At 43.3% G+C, this 21,937-nt stretch overlaps 1 protein-coding gene across 6 annotated transcripts; it reads right to left on the reverse strand.

Annotated features, from left to right (window-relative positions):
- Positions 1 to 1,252: 1,252 nt before the first annotated feature.
- Positions 1,253 to 21,913, reverse strand: larp4b (La ribonucleoprotein 4B). 6 transcript variants are annotated; one of them, XM_080855235.1, is made up of 17 exons: positions 21,452 to 21,913; positions 19,562 to 19,698; positions 14,649 to 14,796; positions 14,270 to 14,395; positions 14,014 to 14,095; positions 9,850 to 9,986; positions 9,629 to 9,732; positions 9,342 to 9,452; positions 9,170 to 9,223; positions 8,849 to 9,061; positions 8,613 to 8,722; positions 8,256 to 8,513; positions 3,918 to 3,963; positions 3,614 to 3,799; positions 3,281 to 3,408; positions 3,053 to 3,170; positions 1,253 to 2,770 (listed from the first exon to the last, which is right to left on the reverse strand). In XM_080855235.1, exons 2-17 carry the CDS (start codon positions 19,643 to 19,645, stop codon positions 2,516 to 2,518), a joined length of 2,160 nt encoding a protein of 719 aa, XP_080711361.1. In that variant the 5' UTR covers positions 19,646 to 19,698; positions 21,452 to 21,913; the 3' UTR covers positions 1,253 to 2,515. The 6 variants fall into 6 exon arrangements, with proteins under 6 accessions (XP_080711361.1, XP_080711359.1, XP_080711360.1 ...); XM_080855233.1 differs by having other exon boundaries at positions 8,256 to 8,540; XM_080855234.1 differs by lacking the exon at positions 21,452 to 21,913 and adding an exon at positions 21,017 to 21,084 and having other exon boundaries at positions 8,256 to 8,540.
- Between the last annotated feature and the right edge of the window lie 24 nt (positions 21,914 to 21,937).

Below are 21,937 nucleotides of genomic sequence, written 5' to 3' on the forward strand. Positions count from 1 at the left end.
TACACACATCAGAGTGCACATATTTAATACAGTATCAACTATTTGCATTTACAAAAAAGAAAAAAGAAAATCAAACAACTGAATAAACAGCCAAATGAGATTCTTCCATTTCTTCCTTCACTAAATCCCAAGTGTGCTCTGCTATTTGGAGTTTGAAAAAGACAGAAAAGAAAACAACTGAGCAGGACACGGTGACAAAGGCTATGTGAACATTTTTTTCCCCAAAAAACACTTGGGGTGGGGGTAAAGAGGGGAAAAACGGGAGAAGAAAACAAATTACAATAAAAAATAAAAAAAAAACTCCAAGTGATTAGCTGAACAGTTAAGGCAAACGTCTTCTTTCAAGTTTAAATAAATTCAAGTTTTTAAATGGTAATTTCTTTTACATATAGTTACCCTTTTCTGCACATTTTAAAAATAACTGCGAAGGGGGTTGCTTTATTCAACCTTTGTATCGTTTCTCGTAATAGGGCTTCAACCCTCCACTCCCCACCCCCTGCTCACAATGTCAGCCTTGCAGATCAATGTGTCATATTCATGTCACACGGCAAAAATGGCCTAACCTTTTTGTCTGTTCCCTAAGAAGGAAAAGCAGGAAGATATCAGAAGTGAGATGCACTGGATGAGGGGAAGACCCGAGCCCCCTTAATTGACAGGAAGACGTCTATTAGGAACCTGGCCAGTGGCTTTCTGTGGTCTGATACCGATTCGAAGTTTGAGTGGAACACAGTAATGAGAAGAGACCAACACTCGACCGCAAGACGAAGGAAAACAAGAACAAAACCGATGGGTGACCACGGTCCACAAGAATGGAGCGCTCACGAGGAGGATGGGGGAACATGCAGAAGATGGGGAAGGAATAACGCCTCTATGCACACAGCTTCTTTGTTTCTGTCAGAGTGAACACTTTGTAGTCCTGTGTGGATCCTTCAAAAATGTTGGGTCTCGAGTCAGACTAGTTAATGTGGGACATGAGGGGGGGTTTTTTATTATTATTTTTTTTCCTGTGGTACTTTTCCTAGGCTTTTTTTTTTTTTCCCCTGCCCAAAAACTGACAGCACACAAAAGAGAAAAACACAAAACAAAAAACACAACTTACAGAAGAAACAACCCATTAGCACCACGTCAGCATGAGTAAAAGACTTAGAGAGAACAGATGCCAGTTTCAACACAAGACAGAAAACAGGCTAGGCACATTAACACCCAAACTCCCACCCCGCAAAACCCTGCTCTACCCTACCCTACCTGAGCCCTAAGCCCCAGCCCCCTGAGGACTCATCAGTGTGCAGTTCTTTTTGACTTCCACATAGGAAAAAAAATAATAATAATAATAATATACAAATTAAATCTAAGTAAGGCGCTCAATTAAAATTAGAAACAAAATGAGATACATCTTTAAAAAAAGAAAAGAAAAAAAAATTATTATCACACACAGGACAATGGAATACTTCTCACCAGCTACTTAAACCACACCAATACAAAGGATTCAAAAGGTATTACTGTGTGCTGGTGTATTGGTTTTTTCCCTTAAAAAAAAGAAAGAAAAAAAAGCGAGCAATCCTCCAGTGCTGATTTGTTAAATGGTGTAAAAAAAAAAAAAAAAAAAACATCTGAGGGAAGATTTCTTTTCCAGAATTTTTCTATCATGCAGAACACGGCTACAACACCTGCTTTCAAGGAGAATGTTGGACAAAACAGTCTGGGGGGAGGAAATGAAAAAAGAAAAATCAAGACCAGTGCTGCCTGTAACAATACCTGGTTTAAAAAAGATTATATAAAATATATTTATATAGAGATGTATAAAAAGAAAAGTGTTCAGCACTAATCCAACCTCCACACTTCTACCATCAACACGTAGCTACATTAAAAAGCATTAGCCTCTTGCCAAACTAATCAGAGTACATACATAGCCAGTACTTAAATATCATTGTCCTTGAAAAGGAAAAAACAAACAAAAAAAGTCATTTTGTTAATGAAGAGTAGAGAACGTAAACACACGCACGCGCACACACACACACACACACACACACACACACACACACACACACACACACACACACACGCAGGCACACGCGCACGCACGCACGCACGCACGCACACACGCACACACACACACACACACGCAAAGAAAGGAAATGCCTCTGCACCCACAAGTGCTTCTGCCTCCAAGCCCTGATTCCAGTGACAAGCCGTCATGTTTGCACTTAGAGAGGTGGGGATTGCAGGGCAGGAGTGGGAGTGGGGATGGGGGGCAGGAGAGAGAAGTGTCACTAGTGAGAAATCAGTAGGGAGAGAGAGCAGAGAGAAATAGTCTGAAATCGGGAGGGAGGATTTGCCGTATTTGCGTGCATGTGTATGTGTCTGTGCGTAAGTTTGTATGTGTGTTTGTATGGGTGTGTGTGTGTGTGTGCGCGGGGTAATTAATGTTGCAGCTCTGACACACTGGGGAAGTGGGTGGGGGTAGTTCTACTTCTCTCATTTCCAGTCTTTGCAGGAGTGGAGCTAGCGAGCCCCTTCAGGTATGGTGCACGGAGGAGGTGGAGGAGGCGGCCTCAGCTCCGAGTCTCTCTCCGCCCTCCGGCTGGGGCCTCCAGGCCTCTCGGGGTCGCCCGGCGGCAGGCTTGGGATCCTTGCTCTTGGGCTCGCCCGCGTCAGGGGCCCTGATCTCATCCCCAGAGGCCGGCCGAGCCTCTTGGAGGGGCTGAAGGGTGGGGGGACCCTCCCTTATTCTCTGGCAGATCTCAGCGTAGCTGGGCTTGCGTGGCTCCTGCTACCAAAACAGCACATTGTTACTGCACAGGGAAGACAGCTAGGATCCAGCAGGGTTTCATGCCAATTCAAATAAATAAGGGGATAATGGACGACCTTTTCGAGATTGAATGAAGCACATTTTCTGTTCTTTGTTCGCTAGCTTTCTAGCTGGGTGATTTTCAATAAATGCATTTAACCAATAATACAGCGAACCCCATGAGTAGTTCTGGGGCCATAAAAAAAAGGATCTATGAGCTGAAAATGTCTGGTTGTCAAGCCCTTAACGGTCACCTCCTCTTACCTTTGCTGTGGAGGTCTGCGGAGCAGGAGTGGTCAGTGATGGGCCAGGCGCTGGTGCCGGCGTCTTATCTGCAGTTAGTGGGATGTCTTTGGGCTTCTCTGGAGGAGCCTTCGGAGTGCTGCAGACGGAAGCACACCCCATTTGAACCTGACGTGCCAAGCTTACACAATTGATCATGTCTGGAATGCAGTGTTTGGAGGGTGGCTGGTTGAGACGGGTGCAACTTACTCTTGGGAGCAGGCTGGAGATGGGGGCGGTTTATGCTCCTGGGCAGGCGGGGCCACAGCAGGTTGGGGTAGCTCTTTGGGAGGCGCCAAAGCCACACAACGGCTGCTGACCAGATCCTTACTCAGAGGCTGTACGAAAATAAACAACACAAAAGCCAAAAAAGACCCAGTGAGATACACATTACATTCTCACAAAGCCCACACACAGCCATACACAAATTAAAAATGTATGTGTGTGTGTATATATATATATATATATATATATATATATATATATATATATATATATTTATATAAAAAAGATCAGGGTGTACAGGGCATGGTTTTGGTGTACCTTCTCTGTCTTAGTGGTTCCAGTGACGATAGCAGACAGTCTGCTCTCGGCGGGGACTTCTGCCTTCACCTCAGGCTTCAGCTGGCCTGCGGCACCAGGGAGGGGCGGGAAGCTGGACAGGCCCAGCTCAAAACTGGGCGAGGGGGTGCGCTCTGGGGCAGGAGGAGGGGATTGCGTGGAGGATCGCTGTCCAAAACAAACACACCCAGAGTTCAGCTCAGAGACGGGCGAGCACACTGAAAACACTAGGTCCATGGTCACGCACACACAAGCCACACCACACAAACAGGGGAGACACACTTACTGTAAACTTGTCGTCCCTTCTCTTTCTATTGCCATACACATTTTTCCTGTGAAAGAACAAGAGAGCACAGTGTTATCAGTGTCTTGGTTTTTGCTATTTGGGTTGTTACCCATGATGTTAAAATACACTGAAAAAACACTAAGGGCCTGATTTACTAACAGGATTGCGCCCATTTCAGGCGTAAAATAGCGGTCGTTAACATAAAACGGTATTTACTAAGGGGGCGCATTTGAGTAGAGGCGCATATTAACGCTTTGTGGGTGTGTACCTGCAAACAGGTGGGATGGCACGGAAACGTGGGTGGTAACATGGGCGTGAAGCGCAATTTAATGGGAGGAGTGCGCCTAACGATGTATTGCGTGGTACTTACTAAAACTGCCTGGCGAGCGCACGTCTCTGATTTGCGGGCTTATTCTCTGACTCATAAAAGAACGTCTTAAATAGGAAGTGCATTTCCATTGAGTCTGAAAACGTTGATATGGCAGCAGTTATAAGAGCAATGCGAAGAAAGAAGACAGCAACAGTGCACAAAAATAATTTTTTCAACTCGTATAACACTTTTTCAGTTAGGCGAACCACAAATCATTAGACGGTACAGGTTAACCAGCCACGCAATACTTCAATTACTGGACCAGATCAGAGACAACATCGAACCCTCCACCTGGCGATCACATTCCATTCCTCCGGATAATTTCAAACAGTTATAGCCTCTGCAGTTGGTATATCTCAGCCTTCACTTAGCCAAATATTCACCCAGGTACTCGACGCATTGCTACGGCGCACTGGTCAATATACATTTCCCCACTACGATAGCTGAAATTAAACTTTCCAAACGTAATTGGAGCCATTGATCGCACTCACATGCAAACAGTCCCACCTTCAATCCAGAACACATTTACCGAAACAGAAAGCACACATATTCAATGAATGTCCAGGTCATATGTGATGCCAACATGACCATTACTTACATGGTAGCCAAATACCCTGGATCTGTCCATGACAGTTTTATCTTCCGGAATAGTGCCATGTCCCTTGTATAAATTGTCCCATGTACACATCTTTATTGTTATATGAGACCGTTTATGCATTAATGCCACCAATAGCATATTCTTTATAATCGTGTTCTTTTAAACATCTCGCTGTAGGTGATGGCGGGCAGAAAAACAATATAACCACGCGCAGTCGCGCACATTGAATCAGGTTCAGTGATTGAGCGAACGTGAACCAATATTTCTATCTCCTCTTCGCTGAACCTTCATTTTGTCTTCCTCGAATCTCCATGGTGGCAGTAACATGCAGGCGATTTCTCCCGTCTTTTAACGGTGTGCTAAATAACACTAAAGGATCTGGTTTGATAAATACCACAGAAAATGCGCAAAAACACTGTGCGTTAATGCGCGACCGCAGATTAAGCTGCGGTCGCAATGTTAGTAAATCAGGATCTAAAGGGCGGAGTAAACACAAATTGGCCAGCGCGGATCTGGTTTGATAAATACCACGGAAAATGCGCAAAAACACTGTGCGTTAATGTGCAGCTTAATCTGCGGTCGCAATGTTAGTAAATCAGGCCCTAAGTAAGTAAAAAACACTGAGAACTCCGCTGGTGTTCATAGCCTGGGTTCACTTCTACAGTTTAAATACACTCCTATTCAGACCCAGTAGAACATTGAAAATAACTTTGATGCATCCCCCAATAAATATTTTTTTGGCAGCACAGATGACCTACACAATCTGGTGACGACCAGAATATCAGAATATACTTTACTCTACCTTAAAGGCTTTGATGTTTCCACACTAGAACATTTGGTTCAAACTAGAGTCCATTTAATCGGTTTGGTTTGGTAAGAAAGCTGTTTTCTGAGCACAGGAGTGGACCCTGGTACGGGCCCCAAGACCGCTTGGAGGAGGTAGGGCTGTGTATTAGCAAGAATCTGTCCATTTTCTGTCCATCTGTTGTTCTGCTGCTCCAAACACGAGTGTGATTATTCCTCCCTCCCCCCGCTGGTGTTCTCTCACATTACATGTTTTGGTTGCAAACCATGGTCTGTTTTATTTACCACGGTCTCTAAGCAACAACACAAAGTAAGGTAAGTAAGACATTTTTTAATTATTTTTGTTAATTATTTTTTTTATCTTCCGTAAATGATGCGAGCTGCTTGGATAAGGAGGTGTTTGCTGAGACAGCTGGCAAATTGAGATGAATTTGCAGCTTGGCTCTCAGAGCATACATGCACACCCTCAAGCATGAATTGCCATGTAATATTTGTGCTAGCGGTTTAGAAAATTGCATGTTAATAAATCATTTCACATTTAGCTTTCACACCAAACAAAGCGCACTGGAGTTCAGATGAGCCGTCTGGAGGGCTCGGGTACGGTCCCTGGGTGCTCACCAATGTTCCCTCTAATTTTTTTCAGCACTGAGCAAATCTTATTTATTCTGAGCGCACATTTCAGCACTGTGAGCAATTCGTAAACCACGCAACCTGACGAAAATGACCACGAGCCTGTGTTAGCCATAGGTTTCCAAAGAGATGACAGCAAATGCATGAATATGTCTTCAAGGTTGATATTAATTCAATATCCTTTATAATGGCTGGACTTTGGAACATTTTAATGATGGTGTTTTACCAGTCAGTTTAGTTGAACTTAAAGGATCTTTGGTTGAAAATGAATAAGGTTTAGGGTTTATGACTGGTTCACTGGTTATGAATGATAATGATATATATATATATTTATACAAAATAAAAGTATCCAAGGTGTTTAGTCATTTCTCAGCAGGTACAACATTTAAGCAGAACTTCATTGAAAGAAAAATGCTAATGCAGTGCTTTACAATACATATAGTAATAATGGTGTATTTTTTCCTAAAGGTAGCCTTTATAAATTATTTAATAACTGGAGTGGTTTGCAACAAACTAAGCTACAAAACATGTCATTTGAATTACATTGAGGGAGCTTGGAGCTAGGCCTATCTGGCTGTGTGGCTCATCTTGTCTGCAGGCCTATGGAAGACACACCTTTCTGACTAAACATTTGTCAAAATGTTGTTGCAGTTATCAAGATCACTTTGAATGGGGCCTTATAGGTCTAATTGAAAATATTGGAAATTTCTACCTCAAATCTTCTCGCCTCACGATTTTGTCTTAGTGGCATTCATTAGACTGAAACCGCGTTCACAGTCGGCGCTAGATGCTTGAAATGCGCCACAAATGTCAAGAAGTTGTACCAGATCTGGAAAATGCTCACTTTTCAATAACCATGAACTTGAATTTGTTGTTGACAAATAATCATATTATGCTTCCTCCAGAAGCGCTTCGAACCTTTTTGCCAGATTGGTCACGTCATTCAGCCCATGATCAAATGTACTAACTGCGCAACGTGTCTGGCTCAAAGGCAGCCCACTCAGCTCAGGGAAGTGAGCATCCAAGTGCTCACAAACTTTAAGGACAAACAGAATAATGTCACTTTTGTTCACTGCATGTTTTCCCACGAGCGAACTCTTTTCGCGTTTGCCTCGGAGCATATGTAAATATGTCTGAAAGTTTTATCCTACCTGAGTCAGTTTGGACTATTTCGTCTAGCCGCTCCTGTAAACGTTAGGCAGACCTTTTTCTGGGACACCTGCTCTGCCTGTCTTTTCGCCATGGTAGCCTATAACTGCTGGAGCAGAGCCCGGCAAGAGAGCTAAAGGAAATTTTGTATGTAAACATTCTAGCGCACATCCGGCTTGGTTGTCAGACATGTCAGTATTTTAAATGTTTATTACCTAGCCTACATACCCTTTGATGCTCAGATTTTTAAACCCCAAAGAAAATCGTTATGCGGTCTGAACAATGTGCGCTGTCTGTAAAATCTATTGCGCGGCCTCTTCGACTGGCCTGCGCGGGCGCACGCGCGCGCAGCTTAGAGGGAACATTGGTGCTCACTCGAGTTTGGAAACCAGCTTCAACAAGACAAACTCAACGGCTCAAGTGGACCCCGTACGCACCAAAACCTCCCTGGAGTGCACCCTAAGGATCACTGTGCTGCACTGGCTAGGCTTATTAGAGACGGGTGTTTGACGGAGCTTTGTTCCTTCTGAAAATCATTGTAGGTAGAGTTCCAAGACTTTACCATGAGCTGACTTGGCCTGTTTGTTAGATAATCCAAGTCTAGCCGACCACTCCATGCAGGCTATTAGCCCCGACACCAAATTCAAATTTTGCTGCAAAAGCTGTTATAATAAAGCAGCTCAAGACCTATTCCTGCATTCATCAGCAGACATTTAAGGACACCCAAACACAACATGGTGTCCTGTGACTGCCCAGTTAGAGAAACAAGACTCCTTTAAGTGGTTACCTGCCACGGCCAGCGCTGGGGGAGGAGTTGGCCCCGTTGGGCTCCATGCGTCCGCTGCCGACCTGCTCCCGGCGTGGGTGAGGGAGGCCGGAGGGTAGACGCGTGCGGCCAGGGCCCAGGTGGTGGGGCGGAGGGGCGCGGGCCCCGTTGGACACGCGATCCGCAGGGAAACTGGGGAAGGGTGGAGGGTTGTCTAGGATGCCCACACCTCTGTCCAGCCCCAGGGTGTTTGATCGAACGTGGGGTTTGTTGTGGTTTCTGCCCAGGAAAGAAAATGGAGACAAACTATGAAAATGTCAGAAAGAAGGCAAATCAAGAGAGGCCCGTGTCATGAGTCATGGTGGATATCAGCAGTACCTGTTTCTCGGAGTGTACTGTCTGATATTCAGAGGGGACGTGGCCGATTTAAAGTTAGGGGACCCTGGAAAGCCATTGATGAAGCTGGGGTTCGGAAATTGAGCCACCTGCTGCGTATGCACAAGAAATGTAAATTAGTAAACCACCACAAATGGGTAGAGGAAAAAAAAAAAAAAAAAAAAAATCACAGGTTTTTGCAGTGGAAGAAAATAATGGTGCCAGTATGGAGCACTCACCATATTGGGATCCAAGTAACCTTGTGTTGTAGACCAGCCCTGGGGGGCAACCAGTCTGTAAAGGGGAGGGAACTGTTGCTGTGCTGCTCCATAGATGGGTGGCATGTAGTAGGACGTGAAGCGCTGCTGGTTGGTAGCAGGCTGGTCAACCGGCCGGTAGCCGTTCTTTGGCGCAAATGTGTTAATGGCAATGGCTTTGGCCTTTATGCGGGCCTTCACAAGAAAAAGAACACAATTTATCAGCCAAATATGCACCATAAATGACACCAGAGCTGAGCAGTCAGAAACAAAGAAGTGAAACTTGGCTGGCCAAACTAGTACCTTAACTGGCTTTCCTTGAAAGGTTTTCACTTCTTCTCGAAGGTACTGGTATGCCTGTGAAACACACAATAGTGATTTAACTTTTGGAATCTAAGATGATATTTGATTTGATATGAATTTAATACAAAAAAAATATATATATATAAATCAAACCAACATAACAGTGTCGTACCTGTTGCGCATCTGCCTCAGACTCAAAGGTGATGAACCAGTTGTCATTGTAGGCAAACTCACAGTTGATAAACTTGGGCAAGTTCTCGCTCTTGAAGAGCGCCTCGACTTCCTGTGAGACCAAAACAGGGAGGATCAGCAAACACAAACTGAGAGACGGACAAATTACAGGCTTGCCACAGGACAGTAAAAAACAGGAAGAGAAATTCAACCAGGGAAATGAGCGAGAGAGAGAGAGAGAGAAAGAGAGAAAAAGAAAGAAAGAAAGAAAGACAGAGAGAGACTTGCCTCCACAGGAGTGGCCTCAGGGACCTCCCTCAGGATGACGATGCAGCGGTTTTGGTTGGGTCTCACCTTCTCGCCACACTTATCCACCTGGACAAGAGGCAGAGCTGGAGGGGGATTAAACACAAAACATTGAACAAGCGTTTCAAATTCATCTCACTATGCAACAAAACAACCTATTACAGGTCGGTGGTCTTGGCCACCAAGGGGTAAAAGCGGCTTACACTTTAGAATGTCAGAGATGAGCTCCACATCAGTGCTGAGCTTCTTGATTTGGTCGAGATTGGCCACAGTGACGATTGGCACGTACTGGTCGCTGTCCATCTGAGAGATGAGGTACATGTCATTGGCCAGATTCTCCCTAGAAGAAGAAATGAAGCAAACAAAACAAAATCAAGTCACCAGTCACTTCCATTCCCTCCCACCCACGGTCCCTCCCTGAGTACATTCTTTAACAAACTCCCACAACAGCAAACTCAAGTTCCTCACAGTCGCTGCTGCACATGCCCAAGAATCACGGCCAGAGTTGTCCCATGGACACAAATGACTTGGAAAGTAGTCAGATTGCTGGACTGTACCCCACACAACTTGCTTTCTTCTAATCAGGAATCTTGAAGTCATTGTGGTTTGCACACAACATGACTGACCAGCAACAGGGGGTCCAACATTACAATATTTCACCAGCAGTAATCTCTGATGAGTCTGTCTGGGTTTTCTTTACCACGTACGTGGCTTAGTGACAAACCTGGTAAACTTCCTAGAAGAGCCCTATCGTTTCATTCTTCTTTTAGGAGGTTGGCCACTTATCCAAAGTTAACTTACCGAAGTTTGTCTCTAAACCACATAGTTGGAACTCCCCCTGGTCTCCAAACTAGGTTGTGTGACAAAGATGCATGTGAGAAGTGACACGGGAAATGACTCGATACCATGTGCGAGACAGGATTTGTTGTTCGTTAAAAATGGAGCACGAACAATACAAGTTTTGTGTGCATGGATCTGCAGCAATAAAACTAGGAAGAATAATATTCTTATTGTGATGCAGGTGTAGCGCCCTTATTGTCAGTCTTGTCACACTACATGATCTGGATGGTATCTTTTCACAATTCACACATGGCGATTAATGAGCACCTCTGAAATGGGGCTTTTGTCTGCAATCTCCCAAAAATGTAGGCAAGTGGAAAATCAGGGCTGAAATCGTTTGGTGTAAACTTGCCATTAGCAGTATTGCCAACATTGTGGTGTGCCAATGTGTACTCAATGGTTCCAAAATTAGTATTTTCCCCAGTAAATTAGTATTTTTCCTTAAGTGAAATCTGCACTGCGTTAATGGTGCCACGGGCAAAATTTTGATATGTACTTATAAAAGAAACAATATTTTGCCATTCAGCCTACAAACGTAGACTTATTTGTAGTCTGTAAGATCACTTTTTGAGAGGGTCTCTTTTCTTAACCACATGAATTTGGCTGTGTCATAGTGTATTTTGGCAACCTTTTCATATTGTGGTGGAAGTATATCATATTTTATAAGTTTCTGTACCCAAAATGCAACCCTTATGAAATAAAATCATGGCTGAACAGGTTACTTTCTCAGTCAGGGTCATGCCACTGGACTGGGTCTCAAAACCCATTGACAGTAGACTCGTATTCCCTTGGACTTGGGTGCTGGCTGTTTTGTGTTTGATGGAAGACATGTGTGTCTTAACATCATAGAGTCCACTATGGGCAATGCTAAATGTGGACCGACATATAGTGCAAAAGGCATGACTGGTTGACAGGACTTGAACTAATAGAAGTGAATTCCTTGGTATAGGCTAACTCTGGGAGAAAGTCTGTTTCCTAGGAAATTGCTTCTTCTTTTTTTCAGCCATAATTTTAGAATATAAAGTTTGCATCCTATATTCAAAAACTTGTAAAAAATTAGAATTTTTTGTCCACAACAGAAGCTAAGATTGCGCTAAATGAAAAGACTCAGTAAGACAAATTGAGCGAAGTAAGAAAGGACCTTGATTAGACGGAATACCGCCACGTGGAAAGTACTGCTCGACAACGCCTAGAAGAGCAGTGACAGCAGCGGTGCTCGTGTCAGTTTGTTGCCACGGGGATGACAACAAATGCGGTCTGTTCCAACTTCAGTCTTATGCCTTAGGGTTCGAATACACATATGCGTTTTTTTTTTAACGGGACGCTAGGAAATGCATCGATTCCTATGGTACAGCGCGCTTTCACTCAAAGCGCGCCGTACCATAGGAATCAATGCATTTTCTAGCGTCCAGTTTTTAAAAAACGCGTATGTGTATTCGAACCCTTACTGAGTCTTCATTCTGCGTTTACCATCCGTATGCGTGTTAGAAAAAAGTATCGCTCGAGTCAAGAAACTTTTATTCCTGATCATTAGTTTAATATTCTTTCATTGGGGTTCCATATTAAGCAGTAGTTGATTTAAAAAAACATCACAGAAACATACCCAAATCAGTTGGTGACAAGGTTACTTTATCCATCAACGTCAAAAGTAAATAGTCTTCATATAACATTAAAACATTTTCCCAATCGCTTGTTTGCACTTAAATAGATTACAATGAACCGAACTTCCCTATTGGTCTTTGTGTCGCTGCAGCTATAATATCGACCAATCAGCGCAAGCATATCACGTTGGTCAATGTAAACAAGAATGGCGCCCTCCACGTTGGTAAGCAGGAGGCCAAATCATGAAACATTTGTGATTATTTCTCGAGCAAATATTCTATTTCTATTCATTAAAAAATATCGCAAGTTGACCCTAAATTCGTATGAATGAGTCATTATATTCGTATCGCTGTATTTCCACCACAATTTCGTATTAGTACGGATCAATACGTACGAGTTGGCATCACTTGCTTAATACACCACTAACCAACTAAGGCAGCGCCTCAGTGTGGATTACAACACACTTCAATGACAGAACAGTAGACGCCAGCTTTTGGTTTGCACAATACAAGCTAGTGCAATAACAGCAGCATCAAAGCTGTAATGGGACACCAAGACGATTTTTTGTGTTTAATATGTAAGTTTAAAAAAAGGAGTAATGACAACTACAGGAAACAAACCCAGTGTTGTTTCAGGTTTGGAGATTGGTTGACACATACAGATGTTTTATTTATTTGTAACAAAAGAATCTTTTGAGCAGCTGTCACATGAAGGTGGAATCTCATAACATCTGTCTGGGGGAACTGAAAACACCTGTTCCAGTGTTTTTTTGTTTGTTTTTTTCTTGCTGCATGGAGAAAGTCATAATGCATTTGCCTAAGATCCAATGGACCCGTCACAAACACCAATACGTTTTAAATTCCAAGCTGGTGAGATCTACTCCCATTAGAAAGAAACAAAGTTCTAAAGCACTGAGACAAATGCCTAAACAATACTTACTCCCATATATACACAGGATAGTCCAAACAGAAAACATTCATGCAACATTTAAAAACTTATAAATTAGGTGTTTGCATCAATCATGACATTGTATTTTAGAGCATCTAGACACAACACAACTGTTGCACAGGTATGGATGTATGAATGGAGGAGCAGTTTGGTCAGGATGAATGCTGAGTGTTTGGTGTGATTGCTATTTGCACAGGAGTGTGGGAATTTACAGATTGCTATTTTTGCACATGAATGTTTGTTTGCACAATATTGTGTACAACAATTTTGCACTGTTTGTCCAATAGTTTTTACTGATCGTTTTCGTATCTGATTTGTCTTGCCCATGTGATGAACTGATTGTATGTTGTATGTTATTTCGTACTGATGTGATGCAGCTATTACCCGGATCCAAACAAATGTCTCCCCTGGGAGACACAATAAAAATGACTTGACTTGAACTCCATATAGAGAACATGTATCTCTTTCACCCAAAAACTACAGTGCATTTTACACCAAGCTGTATTTCCACCCATTATTATAGAGTTGGCAGCTGACAAATGCAATCTCCCTCGATTAGTTTACCTAAGTCTTAAGCACATAATCAAAAAAAATCCGGGATCCGGGACAAACTGTATTTTTAGATCGGTCCTGTTGCAACAATTAGGCCAAATTTTCCATCAATAAGGGTGGTATAAAGCAGCCTCAACACTTCCTAACTCTAAGGAGAACAACATCCTAATCTGACTGACTTACATCCTAATTATTGCAGCTTCAGTGAGAGACCTGGGAAACTGAGATTGCATTAAGATAAAAGATGAAGGTGATTTGATGGGGTTTTTTTTCAACTAAGGTGTCAATCTTTCACGATCTCTCAAGCCCTGGATAATTGAGCATGAATTCATGGCAAGGCATCATAAGTTTGGACTGAAATAGGTCTTGGAAACTGGAGAACATCTGGGAGGAACCAATGATCAGTATGGGTAATTTCCACTTACCGTGACAGGCAGAACTCGAGCGTGGCCTTCAGCTTCTCCCGGAGATCCTCTGACTGGCAGGAGAGGTCTGTCCCACTCCCACCTGTTCAGACAGAAGACACAAGCACTGAATTTCACATTGCAAACAGAAATATATGTAAAACAATACACAGAGGTGTGTTCATATATATCTCACCTCAAATCCAGCAACATTTCATAGTTTCTTTCACTGTAACAGATATAGAGCAGATTGCCATGCTAAGACTGTAGCCCGTACCTGCCAGGTTGGGCTGCTGTTTGGAGTCTTCAGCAGCACTCTCCATGTCCACTGGCTTGGTCATTGTAGTCAGGGTGGCATCCATGGACACTGTTGCATGCTGAAGCTCACAGCTTGTGTCGTAACCTGGTGATTAAATCATACTTTCATGCTGACGCCATTACCAGACCACAATTTATGCAAAGTTAAATGTGTTTATCAACAAAAACAAAAAAGCATATATACAAATAAGTATATGTCCAACATGAAAATCAACACATAACCGTCATTTATTTAGAAAAATGATACAAGTCCTATCTAGATAGACACATATTGCTATGTGCATCTGCTAGCAGATGAGTGACAATCCGGTTTACTTCTACTAAATACTACGGCTTACCTTCGGTCACAGAGCCCACTGGTCCATTAGTCGTTTCTACCCATGACTGCAAGGCGTCGGAGTAGGCTGTTCCAGAGGCCTCCAAGTTGGGAACATGGTTAGCCCATGCTTTAGCATTTGGGTTGAGGTCAGAGACCTTGGCAGACTCCTAAGTTGACAAGATACAATGACTGTCAGTCTAAACTGTAATTTCAACATGAAAAGGCGATTTATGGCAACACGTGAAATAATACTGTTCCATATACATTGCTGATTCGTAAGTTACTTATCAAATCAAAAAGGGCATGACCCCCTTTTGACTCCCATGGCACACAGATTGCAATACACGGTAAAACTGAATAACTAATGAAACAATTAGTGAATCCTGAAACAATACCCCCCATATTTATTAGTGATTCATACATAATATCCAAAAGCCATGATTATCTGCCAATGCTTGCTAACTATACTTACTAGTTCACTGAAAGCACTCTGCCAATCCCAAAAACAAGTACCATCGAGAGCCATAAGACTATACGGATGAGCTGCCATGAAGGCCTGGAAATTCTGTAGGTCATCCTTACTGGCTTCTTCTTCCCCATTTTCACCTGGAGGCATGTCAGCGAACCCACGTTCCCATGGAGTCTCTACAACACATCCTTCTTCGCCATTTTCACCTGGAGGCATGACCGCGAACCCACGCTTCCATGGCGTCTCTACAACACATCTTGGAATTGGACTGGAGCAGAGGGTGGCATGACTCTCTACAGGCCACATTGAAAGGTATTGGCTAGGATTGGCATCTTCGTTGAAATCACTTTTTTCAAGCAGGTTGCAGACTAGGTTAAGCATCCCTTGCTCTCCTTCCATTTCATCAGTGCTTGCCTCTGGAGGGACGACGAACGCTTCCCCATTCAACATGTGAATCTCATAAGATGGCGTGGTGGCGTTCACGTCCACTTGGTCTGCCTCCGCGTTGAAAGCAATCGGCTGGCTAAAGTCAAAGGTTGTGAGATCTTGCTCCCAAGCCCTATTGACCTCAAATGGAGGTTGCATTGTACCTCGATATGCATCAAGAGATGTGTTGTACATGCCAAGAAGAGATCCTTGAAATGTGTCAGCTCCAGGGCTTTCGGCTGTGGTATTCTCATCAATGGCAGCTGGCCACTGTTCATCATATTCAAGCGTCAGGCTTTTGCAACTCACAGGAAGTGTTCTGTGCTTATCTTCAACTTCTTCCCCTGAACCTAACAGACTTTGATGACTCAGCATTTCACATGGCAGTACCTGACTGATTTCAACCAGGGAGTTTGACATGTTGATGGACAAGGGTGACCTGGTGCTAGACAGACAAAAGCAGTCCTCTTGTATGAAGTCTTCAGACAGACATATACGGTCAGTGGTCACTGATAACTCTGGCATGTCGGGCATAGACAAAGCACACTGGATTTCAGGAGTCTCATCAAGGTTTCCATCTTGATCTGCACCTGAATGGCTCATCTGCATGCTCTCCGAAATGGCTTCTGACATCAGGTTTTCCAGCATCAGCACCTGTGGTTGTTCTAATGCCACAATATTCAGATCCAAAACACTTTGATGAATTGGATTCAGGTCCACTGGCTCGCCACTTTCTATGCATGGACTTGTGGGGGTCACAAACAGAATTCCACTCAAGTCCTTCTCTGTAGATTCCTCTGTGTTAGCAGGCTCGCATTTATAATTAGGCTGCATGTATTTATGCTGTTCAGAAAGCTGGTTGTTGCCACTGCAGTCCTCTAAAGAATTCTCCAGGATTGTGGGGCCCTCTGCATTGATCAAACACACATTCCTCAGCTGAGCGGCATCCGTAGACTGGAGAGAATAAGAATGGTTGACCTGTTCCAGAACAAGTGATTTTTTCTCCTCAGCTGCAGAAGCGATGAAAGGTTCATCCATTTCTGAAGAAACCATTCCTTCAAGTTGGGAGGAACAATCGTTTAAAAGTAAAGATCCAGCACATTGATCCTTCTCAAAGCTTGTGATTGGATGGAGAGGTGCAGCCTTGGGGAAAGAGTCAGGAGAGAATGCAGTGGAGTAGGATGTGTCACTAAAGTCTTCACATTTGACCGATGTGCTAACACTAATGCAATGTTCAGAGTGTTGGTCTTCTACTACAGCTACCTCAGACATTCCTCTACTAAGGCCTACAGCATCCTTCACTTCAACTGAATTAGGCACATAGGGGGGCAATACATTTTCTATGCACTTAGCAGTGCCAATGCAGTCTAAAGTTTCCTCACTTTCAGTAGCTACTATAGGATCATGAGGACTTGATTCCAGTATTATATCACAAACCAAACTTTGTGAATTTACAGGATCTCCCATAGAAAGAGAGCCGTCTATATCAATGCATTCACTGAAAATTTCAGGTGCAACAGATGTACATTGGCTCTCAGAAAGGTCATACTGTTTAAGTTTAAAACTTATAACGTCCTCAATGGCATCATCAATTAAGTCTAAATTGACATTTGCACTCTCTGATTCCGCCGTCTGGCAGTGAGCTGTTTCACTCTGTTCTGCGTACAAGTTTGCATTTGTAGGCCCTTCTTTAAAACATTCAAACGCATGGTGATCAGAAGTTGCATCAGTTCCTTCATCAAGTGACTGCCTAACCACAAAAGGGGGTGTTTTTGTCTTATATGCAACAGAGCTTTCGTTTGATGAATCATTCTCTATTTGTTGAACAGACATTTCAGACACAATATCTGACATCTTTAAGTCAGCTTTTAGGGCAACCTCAGTCAAACCATTGTCACAAAGAAGCTCTGACTTGTTGGGAAATGAAATGGTGCCGTCCTTTTGCAGCATTTCACCACATTCAGAGGAACCTCCAGTAGTATCTCTATGCATAGCCAGCCTTGACCCTTTAAGGCTTACATCAACAACTTCATCTGGGCAAGTGGAGTTCTCTTCTAAAACGTCATCTTTCAACTCAGACTTGACCTTTAAATGGCATAGCATTTCTGAGCAGACATCCCTCTGAGCAGCTTCAGAAACGTGTGGCGTGTATACACTGTGGAGCTGCACACTGGACTCAGGAGCGTGCTGTGGCTGCTGTGCATGCTCGTAACTCGACACCCCATAAACACTATTCAGGGGGTGCGGATTTACAGGATGGGGCCTGCTGTGCTCCGCCACTGGCCATGACTCTCCTCCACCCAACTCACTCGAAGACAGCTGCCCCTTTCCTTCCAGCAAATCAGGGGTGGCGTCATCAGTGACTTTCATGAGGGTACCATTAGGACATTTGCCAGGGAGAAAGGCAAGCACGTCTTTTTCCTCAGCCTGGTCAGTGAGCACATCACTCAAAGTAGCCTGATGGGGAAGGGGGTCTGTATCTTCAAATACTGAAGGTTTACATACAGATTCTTTGGACACATATGTCTGAAGGAGATCAGGGAGGGCTGGATCATCATTGTGGGATACAGACTGGAGTGGTACACTTTCAGAATACCATGGAACAGAATTCTCCACAAGCACTTTGGGGCATTGTTGGCAAACCAAAGGAACAGATTCTTTGACCGGACAAGAGGCTATAAATTGGCACTCTATAACAGTGGCTGGTAAAACATCATCCTTGGTTGTAGTTACTGGTGCTTTATCCATTTCCATGGCAGTGTGGGCATATGTCACTACAACCTGCCCACAATCACCTTCCAGGTCATCCGCATCAATAGAACAAATACTGTAGAAGCTTTGTGTGCGCATTTTAAAACCTTGCTCTAAGGCAACATAATCACCCAAACCACAATCACCACTGTCACAGTTCTCTAGATCTTCTGATGATTTACCTTTCCCCATTTGGAAAGCTTCAGCTGTAACCACACACACATCCTTTGTTGCACTATCCTTCACCAGTGGCTCAACAGAGGCATCATGTGAATTGACTTTACCACAGCTAAGCATGCCAGTGGCAACTGAAGGTGATTGCCCAGGTACATTTTTTAAGCTTGTCTCGGGTATATATGAACTCTCAGATGATGTAGCCTCCTTGAACCAGTTAGCCCTCATGACAGCATTTTCAGCTATTTTCCTTTTTACAGAGTTTGACATAACTCTCTCTGTACATGGCTTGATTTGTGGTCGAACTAATCTGATTTCCTTTGTCTTCCTCTCCAAGTATCTGTCCTTTGATCCAGCATTTCCTCCTTCATCCAGGGAACTGGGTTTATTGACAGAGGAATCACACTCAACAGGTTCGGTCAAAAGTAAAGTCCCATTCTGTACACTGCTACGGCATTTCTCAATTGGACCAAGTCTTGTGGACAGGTCTGCCGTGTTGCTAGTAGTATCCACAGGGATAAGCCTGTTACCATTTTCACGCTTCACTTCAGCTAGTCCTGCCATGGCACGTGCATGTTCCCTCGTTCCTTCCTTAACAGGGGAGCCGTCGGGCACCGTCGACTGAAGAAGACCAGTCCTTTCACTGACGAAGTTGGGATTAAGCTCTTTACTAAAACAGCAGCCCATTATACAGCTAGTGAAAAAATAATATCCTATAATAATGCTTATTTTAGAAGAAGAAACTACAAAAACTTTGAAAATGAAGCTCCTCAACTAGCTTCACAGAGAGAGCACGAGGGAGAGAAAGGCAGTCCGTGCCCAGGTTCCCCCTCCCCTTCCCTAAAATAGCACATTTAAATTTGTACAGGGGGTTCACATGGTCCTGTCACTCAAAAAATTAAGTCCCAACCCCCATGAGGGATTGTGTGGCGGCCAGAAACACACTCTCCATGAATGGGATCAGCAAACTGGCAGAGTGCCATGGCCCCAAACCCAGTTACCAACCACGACAGACTATGAAATCTGTGATCACTTAGCAACACAGAATCTTCTAGGGGATGGCCCTAGGTAAAAATTGAATAATAGATGAGGAATTCATGCTCATACTGTACCAGAAGGGGGATCTCCTCCTTTGCTTCCTGTGCTTGCTGCACCTGGGGTTCAGCTATAACTTTTGCTTCCTGGTCCGAAGTCATGAGCTGTCCAAATCCTGGCTCCTTTCGGAGGACACTCTGGGACACCAAGGAAGCTAGGAAAAAAAACAAAGGGATTGTTACACACATCAGAAAAAAGGTGTCTACTGAATTGATGCGCCCGGTATTCGGAAACTGTTCTTGAAATATCACTGCTGTGACATCTTAGCACATGAAACAGAAGGGGCAAGCAAATAATGTATTTGGTGGTAACATTTAAAAAGTGGTGGACCTGTCTGATATATTGAATTGTGACATGTGCGTATATTCTAATTACCATTAAAGTAGCCTAAAGTGTAAAAGCTTCTAAAAAATCAAAGTCAAAACAGAAGAGTCCAAAGCATAGGGGGCTCTAAGGGGCACCCTATGGGGCGTGGCCATCGTGTCATTCCACCCTTAAATGCGTACACCATGCCTGCAACTGTCTGGGAGTCAATAAATGGTGTTGCATTACGCCAGTGAAAATAGAATATAATCTTTGTTCATACTTACAGATATCGCCAAATAGTGAGCAATATTTCAAATGAGAGCAAACGTGCTAAATCGAGTTTTGACAACTCCTTTGTAGCTTGTAAAATAATGATTCAATTGCATTTGACATTTCTTCGTGGAAACTGGCTAACGTTATCTAGCTTAGGCTAATGTAATTCAACAACTGAGAGCCCATGCTATATCCTGAGAGTTTAACTGATTTCAAAACTAACATTGCGATTTTGATAGTTACAAAGGTACGATAACATTCATGGCTGCAATGAGGAAATGAAAGATCAAGCAAACCAACATTACCTGACAGGGTAGCTAACGTTAGGTTAACGTAAGCTACCTAGCAGGCTAGCGATCATATTATGATGGATGAAATTTCGACCAAGTTGGTCAACAAACATTAAGTAAATAAGTCCTGCTACAAGCTGTTAACTATGACTTTTGCATGGCAGGTCGATTTATAAACTTGGCTAATCTCGACTACGGTGTCAAGGTAACGTTACAGCTGTCGCAAAGCAACGTTAACGTTAGTTAAAATGTGTACTCACAAGCTAGTTTTCCATAGCTAGCCATGCATCATTTATGTACTTGAGAAACGCCTTAATAATAGACTATGTAAACTAGCCATCGGAATGGCTAAATAACGTTTTAGTGCATTGTAATTTTCACCAACTCAATCCGGTTAATGACAAGTACTCAAACAACACCCGTAAGGTACTAATGTTAGCTAGCTAGCTAGCTAGCCACGGTACCTGTTGGCTACCACTGCTAGCTAGTCAGTTGAAAAAACAAACTTGCCTATAGTTTATGGTACTAATGATAACTTCGCTAGAGACTAGACTGTCTTGGCAGCAACCAAATGGTAAGTTAACAAGTTGTCTACAAACTTACTGTTGATAATGGTAACCTACGGCCAGCAACACACCAGACAATGAGAGTTGGCCTTCACAAGGCTTGCCATCCTTGACTCCTAACGTTAATCTAGTATTACGTCGAGGATCTACGATGGTTTGCTAGCGATATCTTATTAAAGCTGCCTTCCTAGCTATCTGCTAGCATGCTAGTTTGCTAGTGTAAGCTAATGGCTAATGCTACAGCAACAACAAAAGCTAGCCAATGCTGCTAGCGTTCAACATATGCCATCGAGTAACTTAGCAAGCGTTCCTAGTCAATTTCAGGCCGTAGCTAGTGTTTGACTTAAACTTAAGTTAGCTTGCTACGTAGGAATGTAAACATACACATATTACAGGTGTTTTCAGAAACACTGCTAACTAGCATTTCAGGTTGATATTTGGATGGGAGGCGAAATGTTTGTAGGCAACTCACCTGCCAGCTCTATCTCCACACGAGTGACTGTTTTGGGCCGCGTCGCTGGCTTCAGACAACTCAAGTCAACCCGTTTTTCAGGATAACATTGCGAAACGGATAATCACAACCACGGAAATAACTAAATAAGACGTTAGATAATATGAACTATAGTATGTTGTCAGTTGAATATCTTAAAACAACTTACTGGGTTCATTCATTTTAGACTATAACAAACACTACTTTAACAAAACACGTCGCTACCAAAAGCTTGCTAGCTACGAGTACAGCTAGCTTGCTCGGTTACACTATCCGAGATGTTATTCTTCGAATTTGAGTTGCAATGTCACTGGTGGTTGTATAGAAAGCACGAGATACAGAACGTCTGGACTGTTACTGGCTAATTCTCCATCTCAGGAGAGATCAAGCTAGAGAGCATTATATCGAAAGCAGGTCCGGAGTAATGCAGCACTCATATCTTCAGATTCGCAATGCAACCATTACACT

This window comes from Sprattus sprattus (genome assembly GCF_963457725.1).
Source record: "Sprattus sprattus genome assembly, chromosome: 17".
NCBI classification, from domain to species: Eukaryota; Metazoa; Chordata; class Actinopteri; order Clupeiformes; family Clupeidae; genus Sprattus; species Sprattus sprattus.

Bases quoted from the DNA above. Each gene is read 5' to 3' on its own strand.
- larp4b (XM_080855230.1), bottom strand. From the start codon at position 19,136: ATGGGCTGCTGTTTTAGTAAAGAGCTTAATCCCAACTTCGTCAGTGAA. The intron at 9,453-9,628 runs GCAAGTCTCTCT...TTGGTCTCACAG, and splicing joins CTGAGGCCACTCCTGTGGAG to GAAGTCGAGGCGCTCTTCAA. The intron at 9,062-9,169 runs GTACTAGTTTGG...TTTCTTGTGAAG, and splicing joins TTCAAGGAAAGCCAGTTAAG to GCCCGCATAAAGGCCAAAGC.